We start from the raw sequence: 23710 nt of genomic DNA, 5'->3' as shown, positions 1-23710 counted from the left end.
TCGCTGATCGTTGTTACTTTCGGTATGATCTTCATTATAATAACAACTCTAATGTTTCCACTAATTCTTCTGCTCCTGTTGTTTATGCTACGACTTATGATGCTTATGATGTGCCAATTGGCGAATATACTGCAACTCATGAGTCATCTGCACCACATAATGCTTCTACTCCTACACATTCTGTAACATACTAAAAAAAAATGTAAATAATATATATAATAATAATATTTTATTATTAAAAAAAAAGGGGGGGGACAACTTTCCACCAAATCGGTGGAAAGTTGGAGGCAAAGAAGAATTTGAGGGGGGTGTATTAAATGAAAGAGGAATGTTGAGGGGGAGTGTTACATGGGTTGGAAAAAAATTAGAAGGTAATAAATGAAGGAAGAAATTTGATGGAAGAAAGAGAGGGGGAAAGGACAGTGGAAGTGGAAAAGTGGGAGATGAGCCGTGGAAAAATGAAACATGGGGTATTATATATATATCATCCCCCGGTGATCTCCTTCAAGCAAGAGCAAGAGAGTGCGGAAGAGGAAGAGAGCAAAAGAAAAAAAAAGAGAGAGAGAAGCATAGAGAAAAAGAGAGAGAGAGCCGAGTTCCAGAGTACCTGACGGTTTTGGAGATCATTTAGGTACACAAAACTACTTCTTGTTATCATATTTTCTTTATGAACATTTCCTATATATTTAGAACTTTATATTATTAGTATCATTATAATGTTTAGAGAAAATTTTACTGTTTGGGTATAGAGTAAATATGGAGTTTTGACAATATATGACCGTAAAAATTTAAAGATCCATTATTAAGGAATTTTAATCGGTTTATTTTTGTTGAATGATTACTTTGAGAATTTTAAACTAAGATTTTAGTTGAAAGATTTGTTATTTAGACTTGTAATATGTTTTTACCGATTAAATTTGAGTTAAATAATTTATTTGAGTTATTTAATATATTATTGAGGTTTTAATCGGTTTAAATATTGAATAAGTTAAAGATATATTGTTGAAATAATTTTTGAAGGCTTGAAAATTTATAAATTGAGAATTTTGTAAAATTAAATAAAGCTACAGTTTGTTTATAATTAAATATATATATATATATACTTTTGTTAAATTTAAATAGCCTTATATGTAAATTATTTTTCAAAATAATATCTATTATAAATGCCTAGATTTGGGAGAGTTAATATACTTATGTAATTTTGGTTTAGAGGGTAGTTTTAGAATTTTAGAGTAGCTTTAGAGTAGTTCTGAGTTTATATTAATAAATATTTATGTGTAATTTTGTAGACCCTTGAGATTTTGAAGTAATCCTTGTGTGAATATTTGTAAGCTAAAGAGTACCAGGTAACTCTGAAAATTCTTTCTTGTACATGTGAATTGTGTATGATTATATTGTGGATTTACTAATTTTTATATCATATTGAAAAGTAGTATTATGATTTCAAATAAATGTTTTGATATGTTATTTGATTTTGTCAAGATTTATTGCTATTAATTATGATCAATGTTTAAATATATTGATGGCTGAGGAATTGTCATGAGTTGTTATTAAATGGTATATAAGTTTTATTGCTATCTTATCTTTAAAATATTTGAGGACGTATTTATGATGTAACATTATTGGCATCTGACATGCATTGTTGGGCTAAGGATAGAAGGAGATTGTATGGATATGAAATTACCACGTGGTATGCCATCACTCGGTGCACAGTGGATGGCACTTGTCAGGGCCCCTTCTTCCATGTTTTCCTTTGGCCGGGAATTCATTGGAGCTGTGGGACATGTGACACCTCCCTATTCACAAAGGAGGGGAGCCATAGTCCGAGCTTGAGCTCTATATCTTTGGCCGGATATATCTCTAGTATCGGTGAGCTTGGAATAATTCAGTAAAATGGATTAGTTCCTATCGGACTATGTGTTAGCCTATGGCTCCAGTCAGCGGTATAAGGGTGGACGGTGATATAAGGGAGGCAGCATATTGCATTATTTTTGGATATATTAGAAAAATGATATTGGTATATTGTTGGGAAAAAAAATGAAATTGAATTGGATGTCTCAAATCCGTGATTTTTAATATATTTATACACACACATATAAACGGATTTTTGGTTTATCATATGTGATTTGCTTGTATAGGTTAGAATTTCAGTAGTTACTGAGACGTTAGATCTCACCCCCTATATTAACAATTTTCAGGCGAAGGATCTAGTAGGAATCAAGGGAAGGCACCAATGGAGTGAGCCGTGAAGGCTTTTGTGCTCCTCAAGCACATGCTATGTTATATTTTTATTTGCCATGACTATAAGACTTTAATAGTTTATGTTGTTAAGTTATGTTAGAAATGTTTTGAAATTTTAACTTAATTGCAGTATTAAAAATATGTATGGACTTTTAAATTAAATATTTTATTGCGTATATTGATATAATTATGTGAGGTGTTACACATTCCACTTCAACGAGTGTTTCAAATTCAGTATCTGTACCGACTACTGACCAAGCTGAAAATCCACAAGTTTATCTGGCCACTCCAAGTACACAAGATGGTGATAATGAATGGTATTTTGATTCTGGTGCAACTCAACATGTTGCGCGCACTTCTGCTCAAATTCAACAACCTTCTGCTGTTTATCATGGCTCCGGCACAGTGGAAGTAGGTAATGGTCATCCTCTGCCCATCACTGTAGTAGGAAACTCTGTTTTGCCTGCTACTAGGCCGTTACATCTTCATAATATTTTGTGTGTACCACAAATGAAAAAGAACTTGGTGTCAATTGCTCGTTTTACCAAGGAGAATCAAGTCTCTGTTGAATTCTTTCCTAATGACTGTATTATTAAGGATCTGCAGACCCGAGTGACTTTGGGGTGTGGCTATGAGGTACGCGGCATGTACAAGTATCAAAGCGCCAAGTCAAGAGCTCAGCAACCAGGTTTATCAGTTCCATCTCCCTCATGTTTTGCAGCATCTATGACAAGTTCCTTAGAACTCTGGCATCGCAGATTGGGTCACCCCTCTATGGAAGTTACAAAAAAAATTTTACAGTCAAATAATGTACCCATTCCTAAAGATAGTTCTTGTTTTGTGTGTACGGCATGTCAAATGGGCAAGAGCCATAAACTACCTTTTGTATCTTCAGATACAGTTTACAATAAACCTTTTGAGTTGATTGTGGCAGACTTATGGGGACCAGCCCCGATTGTTTCCTCTGGTTACTCCTACTATATCAGCTTTATTGATGCTTATAGTCGCTTTGTCTGGATTTATCTTCTGAAACAAAAATCTGAAGCTCTGTAAGTTTTTAAGGAATTTAAGTCCAAAGTTGAAAATCAATTCCACACAAAAATTCAGCAATTTCAGTCAGATAATGGTGGTGAATTTTTAGTGTTCAGTAAGTACTTGGCTGATTCAGGCATTACACATCGTTTTTCTTGTCCATATACTTCAGAGCAAAATGGACTAATTGAAAGGAAGCATAGGCATATTGTGGAAATTGGTCTCACCTTGCTTGCTCAAGCCTCGTTACCTCTGTACTACTGGCCTCATGCATTTACTGCTGCAGTCTTTTTAATCAATCGGCTACCTTCTCAACCTTTAAAAGGTAGTTGTCCTTATGAGAAGCTTTATGAGAAGAAGGCTGAATATACTATATTAAAAGTTTTTGGGTGCCTCTGTTATCCATGGTTGCGCCCTTACAATGCTCACAAACTTCAATATAGGTATGCACCATGTGTTTTTCTTGGCTACAGCTCTCAGCATAAGGGATACAAGTGTCTTGATTTGTTGACAGGGAAGCTTTACATATCAAGGCATGTGATATTTGATGAAAATTCCTTTTCTTCTCAGTGTCAGTACAACGTACGAAATCAACCATCTTCTGAAATTACTTCTTCTTTAATACCAGTCTCTTCACCAATCACCAAACCATCTCCCACTATATCTGACTTACCTCACCCGTCTCCCTGTTCAACACAAACCCCCTCTCCTTCATCTATATCCGTTCAAGAATCATCCTTACCACCAACTATTCCTACCATGTCTTCCAATTATCATCCCATGACTACCCGAGCCAAAGCTGGTATCTATAAACCCAAAGTGTACTTAGCAGCATCAAATATTCCTTATTGTCCCACTACCATTCATGAGGCCTTTGCTGATCCTGATTGGAAATCAGCTGCTGAAGATGAGTACAATGCTCTTATACAGTTTGGTACTTGGGAATTAGTGCCAACTCCTACTGATGGGAAAATAGTTGGTTGCAAATGGATCTTCAAAAATAAAACCAATGCTGAGGGTATCACTGTCAAAAGGAAAGCTAGACTTGTTGCGCAAGGATTCTTGCAGGAAGCTGGAGCTGATTATACTGACACTTTCAGTCCTGTTATTAAGCAATCGACAGTACGTATCTTGCTCACACTCGCAGTAACTAAAGGTTGGAAGGTTCATCAACTTGACTTTAACAATGCTTTTCTTAATGGAGATATCACTGAAGAAGTGTTTATGAGGCAGCCTCCTGGTTTTGAAAAAATAAATTCTAATCCTACTGGTCTACAGTTAGTATGCAGATTAAAGAAAGCCATATATGGGCTCAAACAAGCTCCAAGGGCTTGGTTTTTGAAGCTCAGAGAAGCATTACGTGTTTTGGGGTTTGACCAGTTGAAGTCTGATGTGTGCATGTTCCTTAGACAATGCAATAATACGGTCATATATTTGTTAGTCTATGTTGATGATCTTATAATTACTGGTAGCAATGATACTGAAGTGCAAAGACTCATCTCTCAAATGAGCTCATCTTTCTCTTTAAAGGTTCTTGGTGAATTGTCCTTTTTCTTGGGGATTGAGTTTCATCGCACAGCAGCTGGATATCATTTATCACAAAGAAAATATATTACTGAGTTGCTGCGTAAGACACATATGCTTGGGTCAAAAGCAAAGTCTACTCCTTTGGCTGTATCTGCTCAGTTGACCAATCCTAATAGTCTTGCCTATTCAGATTGTACTACCTATAGGAGCATTTTAGGTGCACTTCAATATATATGCATTACAAGACCAGATATTTCATTTGTAGTAAATAAATTGGCACAATACATGCAGAGTCCTCAACTTGTTCATTGGGAAGGTGTTAAAAGAGTATTGCGGTATCTTAATGGCACTTCGTCCTATGGCTTATTAATTCAACCAGCAGCAAACTTCACAGTACAAACATATGCTGATGCAGACTGGGGCTCCACCAAAGAAGATAGGCGTTCGACCAGTGGGTATTGCACCTACTTTGGCTCTAATCCAGTAATGTGGACTTCAAGAAAACAGCCTGTGGTATCACGATCCACTACTGAGGCAGAATATAGGAGTGTTGCAGACTCCATCACAGATGTCCTCTGGCTTCTCGCTGTGCTACAGGAGATGAAGATTTCGGTCATTGGTGTTCCTATGGTGTGGTGTGACAACTCTGGAACAGTGGCCTTGGCTGCTAATCCAGTCCTGCACAATAAATCCAAGCATTTTGAGCTTGACTTGTATTTTGTCCGTGAAAAAGTTGCAGAAGGGATATTGCGAGTAGGATATGTTCCAGCAAGAGATCAAGTAGTTGACACGTTGACTAAAGCCTTATCTTCAACACTATTTGCTGATTTCAGGGATCGTCTACGTGTTGTTTCACTAGAGAGTGTCAGCAACTAGTATTTTTTTTTACAAGCAGGGGAAATGTTAGTGTATAAGTCCAATGGGCTTTAGTTGTGTCCAGCTGTCACCATCTGTCAAGTTGGCAACTTGTTGAGTCTGTAACTAAGTTTAGTTAGAACCCACGTGTACTATATATGCAGTAGATGTACACCGTTCTGAATTGGGTTGATGAATAACAAATTGAAGGTTTCATCATCTTCTTTCTCTGACCATAATCGTATACTTTCTTCTCTTCTCTTCCTCTGATGTTATCTGCTGCATATTATTAATGGAGTCCGTCACGTGATTTCATTGCGCATGGGCTACCAGATTATCTTCATCAGATTTCCTAGTACGCCACAAATCCTTGACATCCAAAATGGAAGAGTGAGATAAAGCATCCTTGGCTAAATTCTCTATACACGTACTTGGTAATATAATCCATCAGGTTGAGAATCTGGAGAAATACCAAGCTAGCGGTGGTAACATTGCATCCATTAAGCAGCCTGTCAATCAAAACCTTTGCATCAGATTCAAGAACCACCTTCTTAAATCCCAAGCTAATTTGAGTTGAGGAGGGCAGCTTTAGCTGAAATCTTACGAAACCACAGTTAAGAGCCCAGTGTCCTTGGGGCATCCCAAGCCTACAGCCACATGTGGGCTTTCTTACCAGTACGCTACAAATAGGAAAAATATATACCAAAATACTGTAGTTTCAAAAGTATTTATCAATATGTTACACTTAAAATCATTCTTGAAAAGAACAATTTTTAAATTATACACAAGTCGTTCTTGCTAAGAATGACTAGTATGTTATCTGATAAAAAGTAAAATTATTCTTGGCGTGAACGATTTCACTTTTTGATTGTCCAAAAGTGAAATCGTTCATGCTAAGAATAATTTTACTTTTTATCAGATAACATACTAGTCATTCTTAGCAAGAACGATTTCACTTTTTTACTATTCCTTTTCCATGCGAGAATCTCTCTACGATTTCTTTTGCCATTTCCTTTGCATGCGAAAATCCCTCTGCCATTTCCTTCCCAATGCTTACTTCTCTCACTTGTCAATTCATTTTTTTGAAAGGAAATGGCACTCATAATTTTTTTCCTTCTTTTTGCCTTTTCCCTGCTATTTGCTATGTTGTATTTTTAAATCAGTGATGACATGTCATGACATTAGTGTTTTGAATCATGAATAAAATACTCTGACTATCTTTCTAGTTTGTATCAATTACATAGACCTCTCCTCTATTTTAAAGACTAGCAAGTGGGTGGGTCAGTCTCACATGCAAAGAAAATAGCAGAGAAATTCTTACAGAGAAAAAGAAAAGTTAAAAAATGAAATCGTCTTGGCGTGAACGATTTCACTTTCACGCCAAGAACGATTTCACTTTTTATTAGACGACATACAAATCGTTCTTGGCAAGAACGAGTTATGTATAATTTGAAAATTGTTCTTATCAAGAATGATTTTAAATGTAGTACGAGTATATTGGTAAATATTTTTAAAACTGCAGTATTTTGATGTATATTTTCATTGTTTGTAGCATACGGGTGAAAAAGCCGCCATATGTGGGTATGGTTCAGTGACCAGTCTTATGTTGCTGGTTTTCTCCATATTTGGTCCCAAATCCATCAGCTTGTATGATGAAGGTCAACACATAATTCAAATTTATGACATGAAACAGTACAAAATATATTATCTCAGACGTTTTTATTTAGTTTACATAAACCACACAGACACAAATGCAGCTTTTAGGAAAAAGAAGAGGGAAAAAAAAAAGGAAAATAAAATGCACTCATTGTCTCACATTACTGCTCAATCCATACAGAAGCCAAAGGATAATGATATATACGTATTTAAAGCAGCCTGAAATGAGAAATCAGAAGGTTTTCCACGTTCTGTTTCTGGGAATTGCTCTCTTTTCTCTTCACAAGATACTTGCCAAAATTATAGGGCCTATATTTTGAAGGGTTTTGTTCATTAATCAGCTCCTTCAAAGGCTCAACAATGGTGTAATGCGCAGGATTGAAGAAGAAGGGAATCGAAAACCTTTCCTTCTCACAGTTCACTATCACCCTGTGCTCCGCACTCTCATACTCATCATTGCTCCAAACCTACACACAACAAACATGTCTCCAAATAATCAAACTTGACAACTCCACATGAACATCTGATGATATTAATGAAGATCTCGGAGAATTATGTACCTGAACGACTTCACCAACGTTGATGATAAGAGCTTGTGGGGCGGGTTTGACTCTGATCCATTCTTGATCCGATTTGCGTCTGACTTCGAGTCCTTCAACTTCATCTTGAGCAAGAATTGTTAGGGCACCAGGATCCTTGTGTCGTCCAACTCCGAGAGCCAAGTGAGGCGAGGGACAAGCAGGATAGTGATTGAATCGAATAAAGCTGCTCTGATCTTTCAGGTAATAGCCATGAAACCTTCTTGATTCTAACCCCAAGCTCAGAGCAATCAGCTCCAACAACTTAAATGCCAGCTTCTCCATCTCATCGATATACTCCAAAACTGTTCCTCTTCAATAAGTCACAAGATTAAGAAATTAGTATCCCACAACAACATCATCATCATCGTTATTTTGCTAAATTGGGCTATTTAGCTTTTCGCCTACCTTAGCTCTGGAGGGTTTTGAGGGTAGCGATTAAACCATTGAGTCGTTCGATCATCGTCATCGTCAGCGGAAATAGGGACGAGAGTGGGTTCTTTAGCCAGAAAATCAAGACCCTCCTTCCAATCCCTGACGTTTTTGGTGTGCTCTGAGTCGTAATAACCAGACAAGCTTGTGTGGTCTCTGGCCACCTTCTTCTTCTCCTCCAAACTCTGAGAAAAGAACTTTCTTGAAACGTCCTCGACTCTCTGTCTGAGATTCAGAGGAACCCCATGATTGGTGACTTGGAAGAAGCCCCATTCCTTGCACGCTCTGCGTACCTCTTTCACGACGCCTTCAATGGCGGACTGGTCTGAAACGGTGTCGTTTTCAAAGTGTTGGTGGATTGGAGAAAGGTCAATCACGGGAATGCCTTGAGCTTCGGCGATGATGGAGAGATCAGGCCTGTGTTCTGGGGCTTGAATGAAAGCTGCCTCTACCTCTCCCATGGCTTCTGCTTCAAATTGGTGGGGTGGTTGGTTCTGTTCTGTGTGACTTTTAATGATTGACGCACGATCGAATAGCTGTATGATTCATCGGTTTGGTTTGATTAGGTGGTTCATCTGTTCATGTAATGTCCTTTTTCTTGCTCTACTGGATTAGACTTTGTTAGGAAATGAAGGTTTGAAATCAATCATCAATGATTGGAAAAGAAAAAAGTTGTCTTTAACTTTGCGGTAGGTTTAGAATTACTATAGAAAGTTCTGAGTTCTACGATGATTGAAGAATTTAAATAAAAAACATGTTAGTTAAGGTGACAAATTTGATCATCCGTCTCATTTATTAATTAGTATTATTCAAGAAATGATTTTACATTGTGTGATAATGGAGGACAAACGGGTTGGATAGCCTTTCTTGAGAGCACCACTCTCTGATCCATTCCCATTCATTTAAATATGTTATATTTTCATCACCTTATTATTTAACTTTTAATTTCAATGAATTAGGTTAGACATAATAATCATAACCATACAATAATAATTGATCATATGGATCAACATGTCATGCACAATGCACATAGCGTTATATTGCATACATTTGACTCAATCATATGGCTATAAACTATTACTTCCGGTTCTAATTATACGACCTCGTTTCGTTTGCAGTTTACAAATGAAATCTTATAATTAGGATCGGAGATAATATAAAAGCAAGAATTATGAGCATACTCTGGTTCCACCTAGGAAAAACATTTAAAAAAAAAAGCTATAGTTTCTCTCTAGGCGTATAACTCTCAGAATGGAGAAAGATAAAGAAGAAAGTTTAATGAGTCCGAATTATCATGGGATATACCAAACTTCTTTTTGGGTAAAAGTAGAGAAACACTTTTTACATTTACACATACTTAAACTTGAGACCCTCTATTTAAATGGTCGAATTTATTTTTGTGCTATCTAGCATCAGTATATATATAACAGATTTATTAAATCTATGAAGTTTATCAAATCAAATAATTTATTTCTTGTGAAGTTATAAATAATTTTTTATTTTTAACTAATTTTCTTAATTTTTGTGAATTAATTATTTAACTCTAGCATCAGATTGGAAGGGGTAATATTTTAGCTAAAAATTGGGGGAGGTATTTATAATGAGAGAGCATCCAGGAGCTTAATCTCGGCACGGACAGCTTCATTTGTTGGAGAAGACGCAGGCCACTATTTAGAAGTCACTAATACGTGGGCAACGCAGCAAAGAGCTTAATTTCGGAGGAAAATGGCCAAGAAGGTTACTTAAAACGCAACCGACAACATTAATTATTTACCTTCGAAACGACGTCAGTAATAATAGTGTTCACTCATTTTACTTTTATGACAAATATTGCTATTCATTTGAGGTTTTTTTTAGGCTTAGAAACTACTAACTTTTTTGTATTTAGTAAAGTTTTTAAGTTTACTCTTAATAAAATTTTTCAACTAAATCATAATTATCTACTGAGTACTTTTAATAAGGATATTTTAGAAATTTTTTTAAATATATGACATTGATTATTCTTAATTGATTTTTATTTGAGTAAAACAATTATATATTCCTCATAAATAATGACTCCCTCACTAATAATTTGAAAAAAGTTATATAGTTACATAAAAGAGATACGAAGAGAAAGTAAAATTGAGGAATAACGAAATTACAAATGCTACATTTGTATCATGTCATGTTATTTTAATATCCAATAATAGCTGGTGGAGGTGGTGAACTATATTGTGCTCCAAAGGTTGGGGGCAAGATGACATCATTCCATGCTGGTGGCGGTGGAGACAGTATAGGAGTAGGAGGAGGAGGGCTAGTTGGTGGTGGGGGAGAGAAAATAGGTGGAGGTGGAGATTGGATTGGGGGTGGTGGAGAGTGAACTAGGGGTGGAGGAGAAAACACAGGCGGAGGTGGAGGTGGAGAATGGATTGGGGGTGGGGGAGAATGAATTGGGGGTGGAGATTGGATTGGAGGAGAGTGAATTAGTGGCAGTGGAGAGTAGAGTGGAGGCTGACGAGAGAACACAAGTGGAGGTGGAGGAAACTGTGTTGGGGATGGAGGAGAGAACATTGGTGGAGGCGGAGAAGAGTGCACAGGTAGAGGCGGGGGAGACTGGAGTGGGGGTGGAGGAGAGTGCACAGGTGGAGGTGGAGGAGACTGGAGCGGGGGTGGAGGAGAGTGCACAGGTGGAGGTGGAGGAGACTGGAGCGGGGGTGGAGGAGAGTGCATGGGTGGAGGTGGAGAGTGGACTGGGGGTGGAGGAGAGTGTATTGGTGGAGGCAGAGGAGACTGAAGTGGGGGTGGAAGAGAGTGCACAGGTGGAGGCGGAGGAGACTGGAGTGGGGGTGGAGGAGAGTGCACTAGTGGAGGCGGAGAGTGGATTGGGGGTGAAGGGAAGAACACATGTAGAGGTGGAGAATGGACTAGAGGTAAAGGAGAGTGAACCTGGGGTGAAGGCGGAGAATAAAATGGGGTTGGTGGAGACTGGACTGGAGGTAGAGGAGAGTGAATTGGAGGTTGAAGAGATTGAACTGGTGGCTCTACCCTTGGTGTTTTTGGTGTTAATGAGGTATGATTATTACCACCACTCCCACAACTCTTACTACAGTCTACAGGACGAGTCACTATTGGGAGACATTGCTTGCTTGTCTTTTGATTTGACCTTAATGGCAAACAATTGTTACTGTCATCGAAAACAACATTTGTTCTTGAAGATGGTATACAAGATTGAGCTTCTCCATTGAAGTAATTGTCAGAGAATGCAAATTTGGTCAACCTTGGTAGCTTGCAAATGGTGTCTGACACATACCCAGCAATCTTATTATGTGAAATGTCTATTACCTCCACACTCTTCAAACTTGAAAAATTTGGCAAAGTCCCAACAAAACCATTATGGCTGACGTCAAGGATTGTCACATTTCTTAACATTCCCATCTCTGTTGGGAAGCAACCTCCAAGGCCGTTGCTTAGGAAAACAATCTCATTCAAGTTCACCATGTTCCCAATTGATTTTGGAATGCAACCTGTGAAATTGTTGTTAGCAAATGTTATGACAGAGGCTGGAGAGTTCCCTAGGGTTTCTGGGATGCTTGAACCGAAACGATTATTGTTCAAGAATAATGCATCGATATCTTTCTCAAATAGTTGTGGAGGTAAAGGTCCTTCAAAATTATTAAACCTAAGATCTAGGTACTTTATGTTTGGCCATGTAAGGACTACAGAAGGAAAAGTGCCAACAAATCTATTGTTGCTGATATCAAACTCATACATAAGAGTGAGATTCTTAAAGTTCTCTGGAATAATGCCACAAAACCTATTAGAGTTGATATGGAAAAGAGCCATGTCAGTTAGGAGGCTTAACTCTGGTACAAGATTACCAGCAATGTCTGCATGATTGAGATCTATTCCAGCAACAACGGTTAATTTAGAATCATCAAGAGCTTCAGCACAAAACACACCATTATAAGAACATACATCGGAACCCACCCAATTGTCAAGTATTTTTAATGGGTCAGAGTAAATGGCACTTTTCCAAGCTTGAAGAGCAACATAGGCGTTTTTAAGCCTTTTATGAGCAAAAGTTAAATTAACATCAACTTCAACATTAAAACCTAATGTAAGATCGCTATCCTCTGTAAATGATGGAAGTAAATGTGAGAGAGAAGATATAATGAGGGAGCTAAAGATGAAGCAGCCTAAGGCATGCTTTGAATATGGCTTAGCCATGGTGCCTTAATAGGCCCTAAGCTGCTTAATAGGTAAGCTAAAGGAATAAACCCAAACCTCGACTTTTATATTGAGGGAGCATGGATGAAACCTTTGAACAGGGGTGGAAATTGAAAACCATTTTTAGCTCCTGCAATCTGATTTCTCTCTTAGACACCTCTAATTTTGGCGTGGCTTTCGTTTTCTCTCGTGCGAACTCAGGGAGGAGATTGATCATTGTGATTATAATGTGAGGATCTAGTGGCAAACAGGACAACCAAAACCAATGATTTGACTTTGACTTGGTCTTATTTTTAACAATAATCCCGAGAAGGTAAATCCAGGTTTGGTATATGCCAACTTTCTTATTCCGGAAATAGATGAAAAATGAAGGGAAACAAGGCTATTGAAACTTAGATTATGTAACGTGAAAGCATACTGCATATCAAAATGAATCACGTTTTACATTTAAATGCTAGCTTGAATTTTTTAAGCAACCTGTATACATACATATATGTGCTCCTTTTTATTTATTTTTTATATTTATGTGTCTTTGCTTAATCAAAAAGCATGCTTTACATTTCATGTGAATGGGCAAATTTCATTCCTAAAAGAAAAAAGTGAGAGGAAAATAGTAACACTTATCACCATCTTGTTACAAATTATCCCCTCTGGTCTTATTAATAAGGTCTCTTGTGATCTTTTATGCTACCTTCGGTCCCAATTAAAAGATTCGATCTAGGAGGCAGTGTCAAACATTCTATACAATTGAATGGAATATTGATGGAATTATTTTTTAAAAATACTCTCTCCTTCTATATTTTATTTTTCAAACCTTTTTAATAGTAGCCCGCTTCAGGTCGGTTAAATTTAAAGGTGATTAAGAAAAAATTTACGTTTTTTTATTGTTTCTAAGATTCTTTACAATTCACGGGATCCACTTCTTCTTACTTTTTCTTCTTAATAATGTGATCTACTTATTTATAGGGGTTGGTTTAACGGAATGAGCTAGTGATGAACTAAAATTTGAATGTCCATATTTAATGCCCGATAGTGTTTTGAACAGAATTATCTCCAATAAGAGAATACTTGTGTTTAGAAAAAAAAATGTGATCCACTTCTAATTTGCCCAAACAACGAACTGTAATCATATTTATTTTTTTTAATGGAAAACAAAAAATGGACATGACTGTCTTCGGCGGAAAACACTCCACCATGGTTGGGCTTGAGATAAAGATTGGATCCAATAATGATGGAAGGCCCAAGTGCCAAGACTCGTATCTTCACAATAGTCCTTTTATTTTTATATTACCTTTAGCCTTAAATATAAAAATTGGTTTGTGATGTAAAATAAATTACACTGAAAATTTAAAGAAAGATTCTTTTCATAAGACATGGAAATGAAAGTACATATTTAGTTCTAAATATAAGACTCATTTTTAATAAAATAGATGTTATATTTAAGATAAAATGAATCTTATATTTAATACAGAAAAGAATATTAGATTATTCAGGTGAAAAGGATAATATTTAGCCTTCTCCTACAATGCTACGACAATCTAAATATCTAGTTCAAGAGTAAGGGCTATTTTGGTCATAACGACAAAATATTGACGCGTCGATTCACACATGCCTGTGCCCTCAAGGACAGATCGGGCGCAAGCAAAAATAGATGTACAAGCATTATAAACATAAACATACCCCTATAATGTGCATAATATTACATAAATCTATATATCTAAATATGTGTCCATGTATTATGTAGCCAATGTAAAATTTAGCTCGTAAAAAAAAGATAATGCAAAATTTATATACAATCATACCATTTATAAACTAGTCTATCATTAATATTTAATACTGTCACTTATGTTAAATTTTGTGCAAAACATAATTACAAAATCTAATCATGATCTACCTGGCCAAAAAAAAAAAATCTAATAATTATCTACTATGTATTATAATAAATTTATATGTTGAATTGATTCTGAAAAAAAATATTTCAGATAAAATCATAAATGTGCCTTTAATGTTGTTTTTCATACGATCCTAATTAACTGTTATGAATTTAAATTTCAGTTAAATTATGGAGAATTGATTTCGTTCTAGCTCCCCGAACCGATTGGTTTTACTTTTAGTAACAGAACAAGTTAAATTCAGGCAAAAAAAAGAGAAAAGAACAAATTAAATTAAATGTGCGGAAAGAATATCATCTTATCAATAAAAATAGTTTAATTTAATAATTTAATTTAATTTAAAATCTAAATTAGAATAAATATAATTAAGTTTCAAAAGACGAATCGGAGAGGAAAGAGGGTGGCAGGACTGTAGAAGAACGGAGGAGAGTACGTGGAAGCAACTAGCGGGGCTTTTATCACTTTTTGTGTTCTCCAATATTTCAGAGGGCGTCTTCTTAAATAAAGACCAAAGTGACAAACAACATTATTGGAGAAGGCTGGCCTGATCAAATTCCAGTTGTTATCTCTTCTGGGAATTTAAAAATTGTTTTTTGGAAAGCCCCAGCCTGAGGAAAATCGAACCGAACCTAGACGCCCCGCGATTAGCATCGTTATTCCCGATTTGGAGTTCTAATGTTTTCGCCTTGTGTTTGAATCTGAAGCTGGGGATTCGGTCTCGTTGGTGAATCACACGGGAAAATTGGAAGCTTTTCGAACAATGAAGCCCCTGAATACTATATATGATCTGATTGAAGAGGCCAAGGTCCGAACAGTTTGGTGGGCCCTTTCTATATTCGCCATTACGTATTTCTTAACTCGTAAGTGATTCGAATGTGGTTTTGGTTGGAATTCCGTAACTTTTTTGTTAATTTCTTGTTAAATCTGATGTTTCCAGAATGAATGATGAGTGAATTTGCATCTGTGTACCTTCGTATGCTCTGGGTTTCGCTTTGAAAACTATTAATTGTTATCATTATAGCGTAAGTTTGAGCTTTAGCCTGGCCGTTAGTAGCTGAAGCCTGAAACTTGCTTGCTTCATCACCATGCTGCTTTAGCTCAGTCGATTGCTTATAGTTCATATATATGACCTGAGCGATAATTATTATGATTTACAGGAGTTAAAAGTGTCCTAAGTACTAATTCTATGATTGCTTGGTTTCATTCCTTGGCGTAACTGGCCATAACCCCACTCTTTAGCTTATTTCTTGGTAGCTTGTGCTTTCCTATTTGGGGGCCATATCCCCTAATCAATGATTGTACTTCAGTTTGTTTCTTCATTCTGGTCCGTGGTCATGGGCATGACTTCCAATGTAGTATTCATATTCATAATTTTATAAATAAAGAGAGAAGGAAAGAATAATATACTAACATTGGCATCACGTCAACCCATTTTCTGTATTGAAATTCTTTATGGTATGTCACAGATACAAGTAAGTCAATGTGGATGAATGTACCCATCTCAATTCTACTTGTTTCTGCACTGCGCATTCTTTTGAATAAGGTGGAGTTCCGTTGGAAGGTTAAACCACCTAGGTCACAGACATACTTATCTCATTTGGAGAAGAGACAATTCTCTCCTAATGATCCACACCTCTCTACTCCACCTCCCCCTGCAAAATGGAAGAGGAAAATTGATTCTCCAGTTGTGGAGGCTGCAGCTAGTGATTTCATTGATAAAATATTGAAGGATTTTGTCATAGATTTGTGGTACTCAGATATTACTCCAGATCAAGAGTTTCCTCAGCACATTCATGCAATTATAATGGATGCTCTTGGTGAAATATCTGGAAGGCTTAAGGAGATTAACCTTGTTGACTTGCTGACAAGGTATCAGATTCCCACCTCCCTGTTTTTCTTCCAAAGAAGGATAGGAATAGGAATATGGCACGTTCTTGGCTAGGATTTTAAATGTGATTTTGAATTTAGTACTATTAATAATTACTGATTGATTTTAATTTCTCTCACGTGGCAGGGATATAGTTGATCTAGTAAGTGATCACTTAGACCTTTTCAGAAGAAATCAAGCTCTTATAGGTGTTGATGTTATGTTAACCTTATCTTCCGAGGAGAGGGATGAACGATTGAAGTACCATCTCTTGAATTCTAAGGAGCTTCATCCTGCACTTGTATCTCCTGAGAGTGAGTACAAGGTGTGAGTGGAGTGTTCTGACATCTCCATTTTTGCTTTTGGGAATTGTGGCTTGTATCTTGTCCAACGGTTTCACCTTCCTGTAGGTTCTTCAGAGACTAATGGGTGGGGTAATTGCTATAGTACTCAGACAACGAGAAGCTCAATGCCCTGTGATTCGATCTATAGCTAGGGAATTATTAACTTGCTTGGTAATACAACCTATCATGGATTTGGCAAGCCCTGGGTATGTTCTTTATTATATTATTTGGTTTACTAATTTTAAGTTTTTCTTTTAGGCAGGAACACATTAATGGTTTTTAGTTGTTTTTAATCTGTTGAACAGTTTGCTGAACTAAATTCCCTTTCTTTTTCTTTTTTCTTCTTTTTTTTTTTTTCCGTTTTTTGGGGGGGGGGGGAATGGTGGAGGTGTGCGGATTGGCTTTTGTGTAGTTCAAATTTAGAGATTCTGTTTACTAAGACTTTCTTCTATGGATCTGGGCTATTAAAGCTATGTTTTTATTTTGAACTATGATATGTAGGGTAATATCTGATTGCACAATTAACCCCCCTCCAAAAAAGAAAAAAAGAGAGAAGGAAATGCTTAAAACATATTGTCATATTGATATAGCTGGATAATGTACAAAAACTCGTAAGACTCCATTTTCCGTTTGAGTTTTGATGTCTGAAATAAACCTGTCATGCAAGACATTTACAAGTTTTAGTTTTACAGGACACTTCTGACTATATTTTTTCACATTTTATTCAAATTTCTATTCATTGCGTCGTGTGATATATGTAGCCAACTCCACCTAGTGAGATAAGGCTTCTTGTTGTCGTATTCAAATTTCTGTTCATAAATGTGTGATTATTTATTTCTATAAATTATCAGGTATATTAATGAACTGATCGAAACCCTAGTGCTTATCTTCAATGATGGGGGCGCACTTGGGGTGTTCAGTGATCAATCTTCTTACACGGCTAGTCATCATCATGGGCGTTCTGCTGTTGCTGGGATTAGTCATGATGGTAATACAGCCTTGAGTCAGCAAGATCCTTTGCAGGTCAGACATGGTGATTGGGCGCGAGGGTTAGATGCCGCGACTCAGAGAAGAACTGAAGTTCTTATGCCTGAGAATCTTGAGAACATGTGGACAAAAGGAAGGAACTACAGAAAGAAAGAGATAAAAAAAATGAAAGTAGGCTATCAAGATCTTCCTGCAAAGAGTCCTGTTAGAGATAGCGTGGAGCCTGACGAAAATTTGACTGTGGAAAAGTCAGCAAGTAATCCTTTAAAGTATGCAGTTCCAGAAGTGAAGTCTTCACTGCTGCCAATGGGCACCTTGAGTTCAGATCCGTTGATAAATTTTAGGAGCACAAATGAGCCAGCGTCTTCTCAGAACCCTGTCAAGGGGTTATTATCTGAGGGAGAACATCAAGTTGATGAAGTGAAGGATACTGAGGCTGTTGCTAATAAAGGTCGGTTCAAGAAATCCAACAGTACTTCTGACTTGGCAATTCAACCACAGAAAGGGGGAGGGCCCATAATTTCAGAGTTCTTTACCCCTGATTTTGGGAGGCCCGGTGAAGGATTTCGGGGAAAGAGTGCTTCTGACATGATTGTTAGGAAAGAGGGGCAACTATTTCCCAAGCTTCGGTGTCGGGTATGCATCTTGTCTTGAAAATCTTGAGATAGACTATTTTGGAAAGTAATGTGAACCAGATTCTTTTTAATAGACACCATCTAGGAGCAGAATGAATTGTCACTGTGGGTATTTACTTTTAAGTTGTACATCTTAGGAGAGGGTGAATAGGACAGAGAAAGAACGATAAAGATTATTTTTATTAAAGAGGTTATTGCATGTTTTGATCAACCTCCTTATATCTATTAATAAAGATCGTACAAATATACAACATGCTGAACGTTGTTGTAAAGTGGATGTGTTACAAATACTACAAGGGCCTAAGGCCAACCCATTACTAACAGTGCAAAACTAATGAATTGTTTGTCCTTGCCTTCTTGAACTTTGCAGGTTATGGGGGCATATTTTGAGAAACTTGGGTCCAAATCTTTTGCTGTTTATTCAATTGCAGTGACAGATGCACAAAACAGAACTTGGTTTGTGAAGAGAAGGTTTGCTTCTCACATAGATTTTATTATGATTATGATTTTAATTGGTGTCCACAGTTTGTATTTAAATTTTGAATATTACATGTAAGTTCATTATAACTGGGTTAATAAAGTAAGGTGTTGTTCTAAATTCTATCTATAAAATAAACCGACCAGGTTTCTGAAGTACAATGTTTGTTAAATGGTTCTCTATCCCCAAATTTTTTGCTTAAGCTATCCTTTTTACTTGAAAAATATGTTTTGGGTCTGGAAATTGATCCATTCCAACTTCTGTGTTATGACTTCCCCCCCTCTTGGTGATATACAGATACAGGAATTTTGAGCGATTGCATCGGCATCTAAAAGATATTCCCAATTACACACTACATTTGCCTCCTAAAAGGATATTTTCTTCGAGCACAGAGGATTCTTTTGTCCATCAGCGTTGCATTCAGCTTGATAAATACCTTCAGGTATTTTTAGTCCTTCTCTGCATGACTACAACCCTTCAAAGGCATAAATTTCTTTTGTACTTTGTACTGGCTTTTTCTTGACCTCTGTATGCTGTCTTGCTTCAGGATCTCCTGTCAATAGCTAATGTTGCTGAACAACATGAAGTATGGGATTTTTTGAGTGTTTCCTCAAAGGTGTGCATCTGTATTTTTCTTTTCTTATTATAACTTCATATGACCTTTGTATCATTTCTCTTGGTACTTTCTGGAAGGGTAATGATAACGATATTCTAACAAAAGTGTTATTGTTGTCATTTTCCCCCTGAAGAACTACTCATTTGGGAAATCTTCCTCAATGATGAAGACCCTGGCAGGTATGTAACTCTGACCTGAGTTTTTCACGCTTGCAGTTTATGAGCTCAGCTGGTAACTTTTGTATATGTATTGACGGGCAAGTTGGCATTGTGTTCTCACTTGTTCATCTGCTTTATAGTTAAAAAAAATTGTATTGGCAGTTTTATTTTCTAACTTGAAATTCTTCCAACCCTTGTTTTCTTTTCATTCAAATGCGCCATTATAAATTGGGGAAAAGAGAGAAATAATTGTCAGAGAATTTTTACAATTGGCATTCTTGTATACCTTTATCTTTGATTTGAAGGTTCCGGCCCGTAAGGCAGAAAGTTTTCTGTCATTTTTGGAGAGTAGTGGGAAGAATGATATAGGAAGTCACCATATTGTATTGTTTAGGCTAACAAAACCTTTCAGTTGGTATTTGAGCTGGCCTCTTTTATGCCTTTAATGGCTGAAGCTGAAAGGCTTCTCTGGTAAGTGAAACTGTTTGTTTGTAGAAAATTTCTATAATTTACAATTCATAGCAGGAGGTTGGGTCTTATCAATCTCAAATGAGTCGTGTTGAAAAAATGATTTCTTTTTCTTTCTTTGGTGTTTTTTCTTTTCTTTTTTTTTTGGGTGGGGGGCGGGGATTTAATCCCAAATCTTAACATGCAAACATTTCTGGATGCGCAACTTCTTACCTTTTTTTTTTTTTTTTTTTTTTTAAACTCGAGATTAATTTTTGAATTTTTAATATTAACAGTCAATGTGGATGATGCTGTGGATGACATTGTACGCCAATTTAAAGGGGTCTCAGATGGTTTAATGAGAAAAGTAGTTGGTTCAACATCTCCAACCAATGAAAGTCCTTCAACGTCTATCTCATGGAATTTGTCTTGGAATTCAGATGAAATCGATAAAAGTGTTCCTAGGCAAAATATGGCAGATACTGTTCTAAGCTCTGACACTGAGGAAGGTGAGAAAAATGCTGATATTGGCCCTGAGGGTGGTGATGGAGAAGGAGTACAATCTCATGAATGGCATTCTGACAATGAATTGGGCTCAAAGGGTTATCCCCCACGGGTGATAAACCAAGCTGGAGTGTCTGGTAAATTGGATCAAGAGAGAAAACGTGGTTTGGTTGTTGAAGCCAGGTTTGGCAAGGACGTACCAGCTACAAATTTCACCATGATTCCTAATAATTTGGAGGATCCAGCAGCTGTGCCACCAGAGGTCTGTGTTGGCAAGATCTTTTCTATATTTCTCTTTTGTTTATAAGATACTATTAAACATCTGTATCTTTCTTTTTTGCAGTGGACGCCACCAAATGTGAGCGTGCCTATTTTAAATTTGGTTGACAATGTTTTTCAGCTTAAGAAAAGAGGCTGGCTACGGTATGTATGTTGAAACTCAGTTATTTTTATTTTAGTAACTGCAAGAAATAATGTCTAGTTCCAATATGCTACTAAATCTTCTGGTGTTCTCATGTTGCTTGTTTTTGAATTTGCAAGTTATTCTGATGCGTTCTTTGATTTTGTATGCTGTTGTGTGGTGTTTACTTACCATCTTAAGCTTTTAGAATGACTGGTTCCTTGCCATGATATACCATCTTGATCTCCCTGATCTAAAGATCAAGTAATATTTTTACTCAAGGGGTTGGTTGATCTATGATTTGTCCATGCTTCAAGCCTAAAGGGATTTCGACTGAGGGGATGCATTACAGATAAAGTCCTTTTGCTGGCATGGTATCATCTTGACTTCTTTTTCCTCTGGCTTGGGGAAAAACAGAATAATTTACCACCAATAGATTTCAATCTTTGTGTTTTCTACTGTGTTGGATAGGCTGGAAATTTACTTTTTGGGTGAATGAATTTTAGTGAATTCAATGTTAAGTCTCATGGTTCTGTTGAATTGTTTCACTGTGATCGTATGAGTTTCTTACATTGACTAAGTTATGTTCATGCAGAAGACAGGTCTTTTGGATATCAAAGCAGATACTACAGTTGGTGATGGAAGATGCAATTGATGATTGGCTGTTGAGGCAGATTAATTTGCTCAGGCGGGAGGAAACTATTGCCCACGGAATTCGGTGGGTTCAAGATGTAAGGACTGAATCGAATTTTGAACCTCATCTTTAGGACTGACAGTTTGTCATCTAGAATATCATGTGATGGCCCTGGTTTATATATGCCTCTTAAATAGCCTAAAAATGTGAATGACCTTATTTTTTGTTTGATTTGTTTCTGCATCATGCTTAGCTTCAGTTTGGTTCTAAAATGCATATCTTAGGTAGCTGTGTATTACTAGGCATTTGGAGTGGAAAACTGTTTGTCCAAGACCTAGTAGAGGCCACAAATCAAATAACGTCCTATCCCTTAAAAATCGTGGAATTCTATCCCCACCAATGCATGCCAAAAGGACTGTTGTCTTTTCATCGTTAGCTGGAGGTCATGAAATGTTGGGTAAATGTAAATCTTCATGGTTGAAGTTTTTCTGAAATATTAAACAGAATTGTGGAGTACCGAATGATATAAATGATAACTTCTGTAGATAACTAGATTGTGGGGCTTGTGATTTGCATGAAGTCTGAATCAAGTCACAATGTCACATTGTTGATGAATCATAAATAATGCAGTGTCAATTTTATATTATGTAAATTCAAATACTTCATGTTGTTTGGTCCCAAAAAAAAAAAAAAAACTTCATGTTGTCTACTGCTATGCTCTCAGGTGCTGTGGCCTGGCGGTACATTTTTTACTAGAGTGGGGGCTCCTCAGATGTCAACTGATGACGATGACATGCATAAAAACCTTTTTCAAACAATGAGTGGATTCAGTGGAAGCAAGATCACTAAATGTGGGTCAGGCTCCTTTGAGGAACAACTGGAGGCTGCTCGCAGGGCTAGTGCTGTCAAGAAACTGCTCTTTGGTTAGCTCTTCTTTCTCAAGTCTAACATGTATTCATTTGATATCAGCTTTTGATGAATATCCTTGCACCTTAAAACTTATATTTAGCTTCTTCCTGGCACATTCCATCTTTCTTCTAAGATTAGCATTTGCTTCCATCTAAAATTCACAACTCCCTCAGAGACCTCTCAACGTCTATATTTGTTTTCATTCCAGCCATTATATTTTAATTCTCTTCTTATCTTCTCAGATGGAGCTCCAACTGCGTTGGTCAGCTTAATTGGGCAAAAGCAGTACAGACGTTGTGCCAGAGACATATACTATTTTAGTCAGGTTAAATATCTCTTTCCCTTGTGGTATTCGCTTGATAGGGAAGTATTTTACAAATCAAGAAATTTTACTTCTAAACTAACATTTACATCATTCGTCTGCGTTTCAGTCTACTATTTGCGTGAAGCAACTTGCTTATGCAATCCTCGAACTTCTACTCATATCAATATTCCCCGAGATGCGGAATCTAGTCTTGAGTGTTCATGAGAGCATGCGTGTTCACCAACCGGTATAGACATGTCAGAGTGGCCTGCATATGTTCTGGTGGAGATCATGGGACTTGGAAAGGTCAAGTCTTTGTTTGTGACATGGGTTTTTCTTCACGGCTTTTGCCTGTTTGGTTTCTCTTTGATAAGGTGTCAGGAGCAATGTTTAATGTGTTGTTTTTTTTTTTTCCAGCTCTCACTGTACAAAGTTTAGATTTAGGTTCATGTACAGGAATACCTCTTTTTTCTTTTTGGCCCCTTTTTTGTGGATTCATCTTGCACTCTTTAGGCATAACCATGCCCTAGGGTGTTTGTATTGATGCTGACACGATAATTTAGTGTAGTGAATATTCTTTATTCGTTCGACATTGGGATCTGTCTGTCTCGGGCATTTTCTGAACATTTATTTTCGCTCTTATATCAGGTTTCTATGTTGGTCGAATTTAATTTTTTGAATTTATATGTAACTTTGTTCTTTTCATATCATTATCTAATGAATTGGATGATCATAGTTGATAACCTGATAGGATGTGATTGCCTGATTGGTAAGTTATTCTAGATTTGATTCCAAAACTTCTTACTCAAGGGTCAACAATTTATCAGTACCCGCATACAGAAATGCTCTCTGTAATGTTAAAAAAAAAAAAAAAAAATTGCCCCCGAAGCTTGTTGTCAAGAATGGGACTTGTTTCCCATAAAGATATCCAGCATGTTGATGTACTTTGAATCCCGCTTAACACATCTTCAGGATAATATATTTGTCCTGTTATTAACCCAATATACA

The 23710-nt window shown here is 36.8% G+C and overlaps 3 protein-coding genes across 4 annotated transcripts; 1 reads left to right on the top strand and 2 right to left on the bottom strand.

Moving 5' to 3' along the window:
- Positions 1-7303: 7303 nt before the first annotated feature.
- LOC114733754 (probable 2-oxoglutarate-dependent dioxygenase At5g05600) lies at positions 7304-8987 on the bottom strand. Its single transcript, XM_028921251.1, has 3 exons — positions 8298-8987; positions 7872-8202; positions 7304-7778 (listed from the first exon to the last, which is right to left on the bottom strand). The coding sequence occupies exons 1-3, from the start codon at positions 8780-8782 to the stop codon at positions 7521-7523; spliced, it is 1074 nt and encodes a 357-aa protein (XP_028777084.1). The 5' UTR covers positions 8783-8987; the 3' UTR covers positions 7304-7520.
- Positions 8988-10493: 1506 nt separating this feature from the next.
- LOC114733759 (pollen-specific leucine-rich repeat extensin-like protein 1) lies at positions 10494-12527 on the bottom strand. Its single transcript, XM_028921256.1, has one exon. The coding sequence runs from the start codon at positions 12525-12527 to the stop codon at positions 10494-10496; it is 2034 nt and encodes a 677-aa protein (XP_028777089.1).
- Positions 12528-14850: 2323 nt separating this feature from the next.
- On the top strand, positions 14851-23345 carry LOC114733751 (uncharacterized). Of its 2 annotated transcripts, XM_028921247.1 has the most exons (15): positions 14853-15279; positions 15886-16288; positions 16434-16611; positions 16697-16836; positions 17482-18253; positions 18623-18723; positions 19028-19172; positions 19278-19346; positions 19480-19525; positions 20248-20717; positions 20799-20878; positions 21451-21586; positions 22214-22412; positions 22641-22723; positions 22830-23345. In XM_028921247.1, exons 1-15 carry the CDS (start codon positions 15180-15182, stop codon positions 22953-22955), a joined length of 3048 nt encoding a protein of 1015 aa, XP_028777080.1. In that variant the 5' UTR covers positions 14853-15179; the 3' UTR covers positions 22956-23345. The 2 variants fall into 2 exon arrangements, with proteins under 2 accessions (XP_028777081.1, XP_028777080.1); XM_028921248.1 differs by lacking the exons at positions 21451-21586; positions 22214-22412; positions 22641-22723; positions 22830-23345 and adding an exon at positions 21138-21428 and having other exon boundaries at positions 14851-15279.
- Positions 23346-23710: the final 365 nt, after the last annotated feature.

The sequence above is a fragment of the Neltuma alba genome, unplaced genomic scaffold (assembly GCF_004799145.2).
Source record: "Neltuma alba isolate B1F8T4 unplaced genomic scaffold, ASM479914v2 tig00013031_pilon, whole genome shotgun sequence".
Taxonomy (NCBI): domain Eukaryota; kingdom Viridiplantae; phylum Streptophyta; class Magnoliopsida; order Fabales; family Fabaceae; genus Neltuma; species Neltuma alba.
The sequence above is the reverse complement of the archived record's forward strand: the minus strand, read 5'-3'. Positions and strand labels throughout refer to the sequence as shown.

What these genes read in the sequence shown, in the direction of transcription:
- LOC114733754 (XM_028921251.1), bottom strand. Translation starts at nt 8,782, where the DNA reads ATGGGAGAGGTAGAGGCAGCTTTCATTCAAGCCCCAGAACACAGGCCT. An exon ending in CAAAACCCTCCAGAGCTAAG is followed by an intron (nt 8,203 to 8,297) that starts GTAGGCGAAAAG and finishes GACTTATTGAAG; the next exon opens with AGGAACAGTTTTGGAGTATA. An exon ending in ACGTTGGTGAAGTCGTTCAG is followed by an intron (nt 7,779 to 7,871) that starts GTACATAATTCT and finishes TGTTGTGTGTAG; the next exon opens with GTTTGGAGCAATGATGAGTA.
- LOC114733759 (XM_028921256.1), bottom strand. Translation starts at nt 12,527, where the DNA reads ATGGCTAAGCCATATTCAAAGCATGCCTTAGGCTGCTTCATCTTTAGC.
- LOC114733751 (XM_028921247.1), top strand. Translation starts at nt 15,180, where the DNA reads ATGAAGCCCCTGAATACTATATATGATCTGATTGAAGAGGCCAAGGTC. An exon ending in CTTGTTGACTTGCTGACAAG is followed by an intron (nt 16,289 to 16,433) that starts GTATCAGATTCC and finishes CTCACGTGGCAG; the next exon opens with GGATATAGTTGATCTAGTAA. An exon ending in TGTCAAGAAACTGCTCTTTG is followed by an intron (nt 22,413 to 22,640) that starts GTTAGCTCTTCT and finishes TTATCTTCTCAG; the next exon opens with ATGGAGCTCCAACTGCGTTG.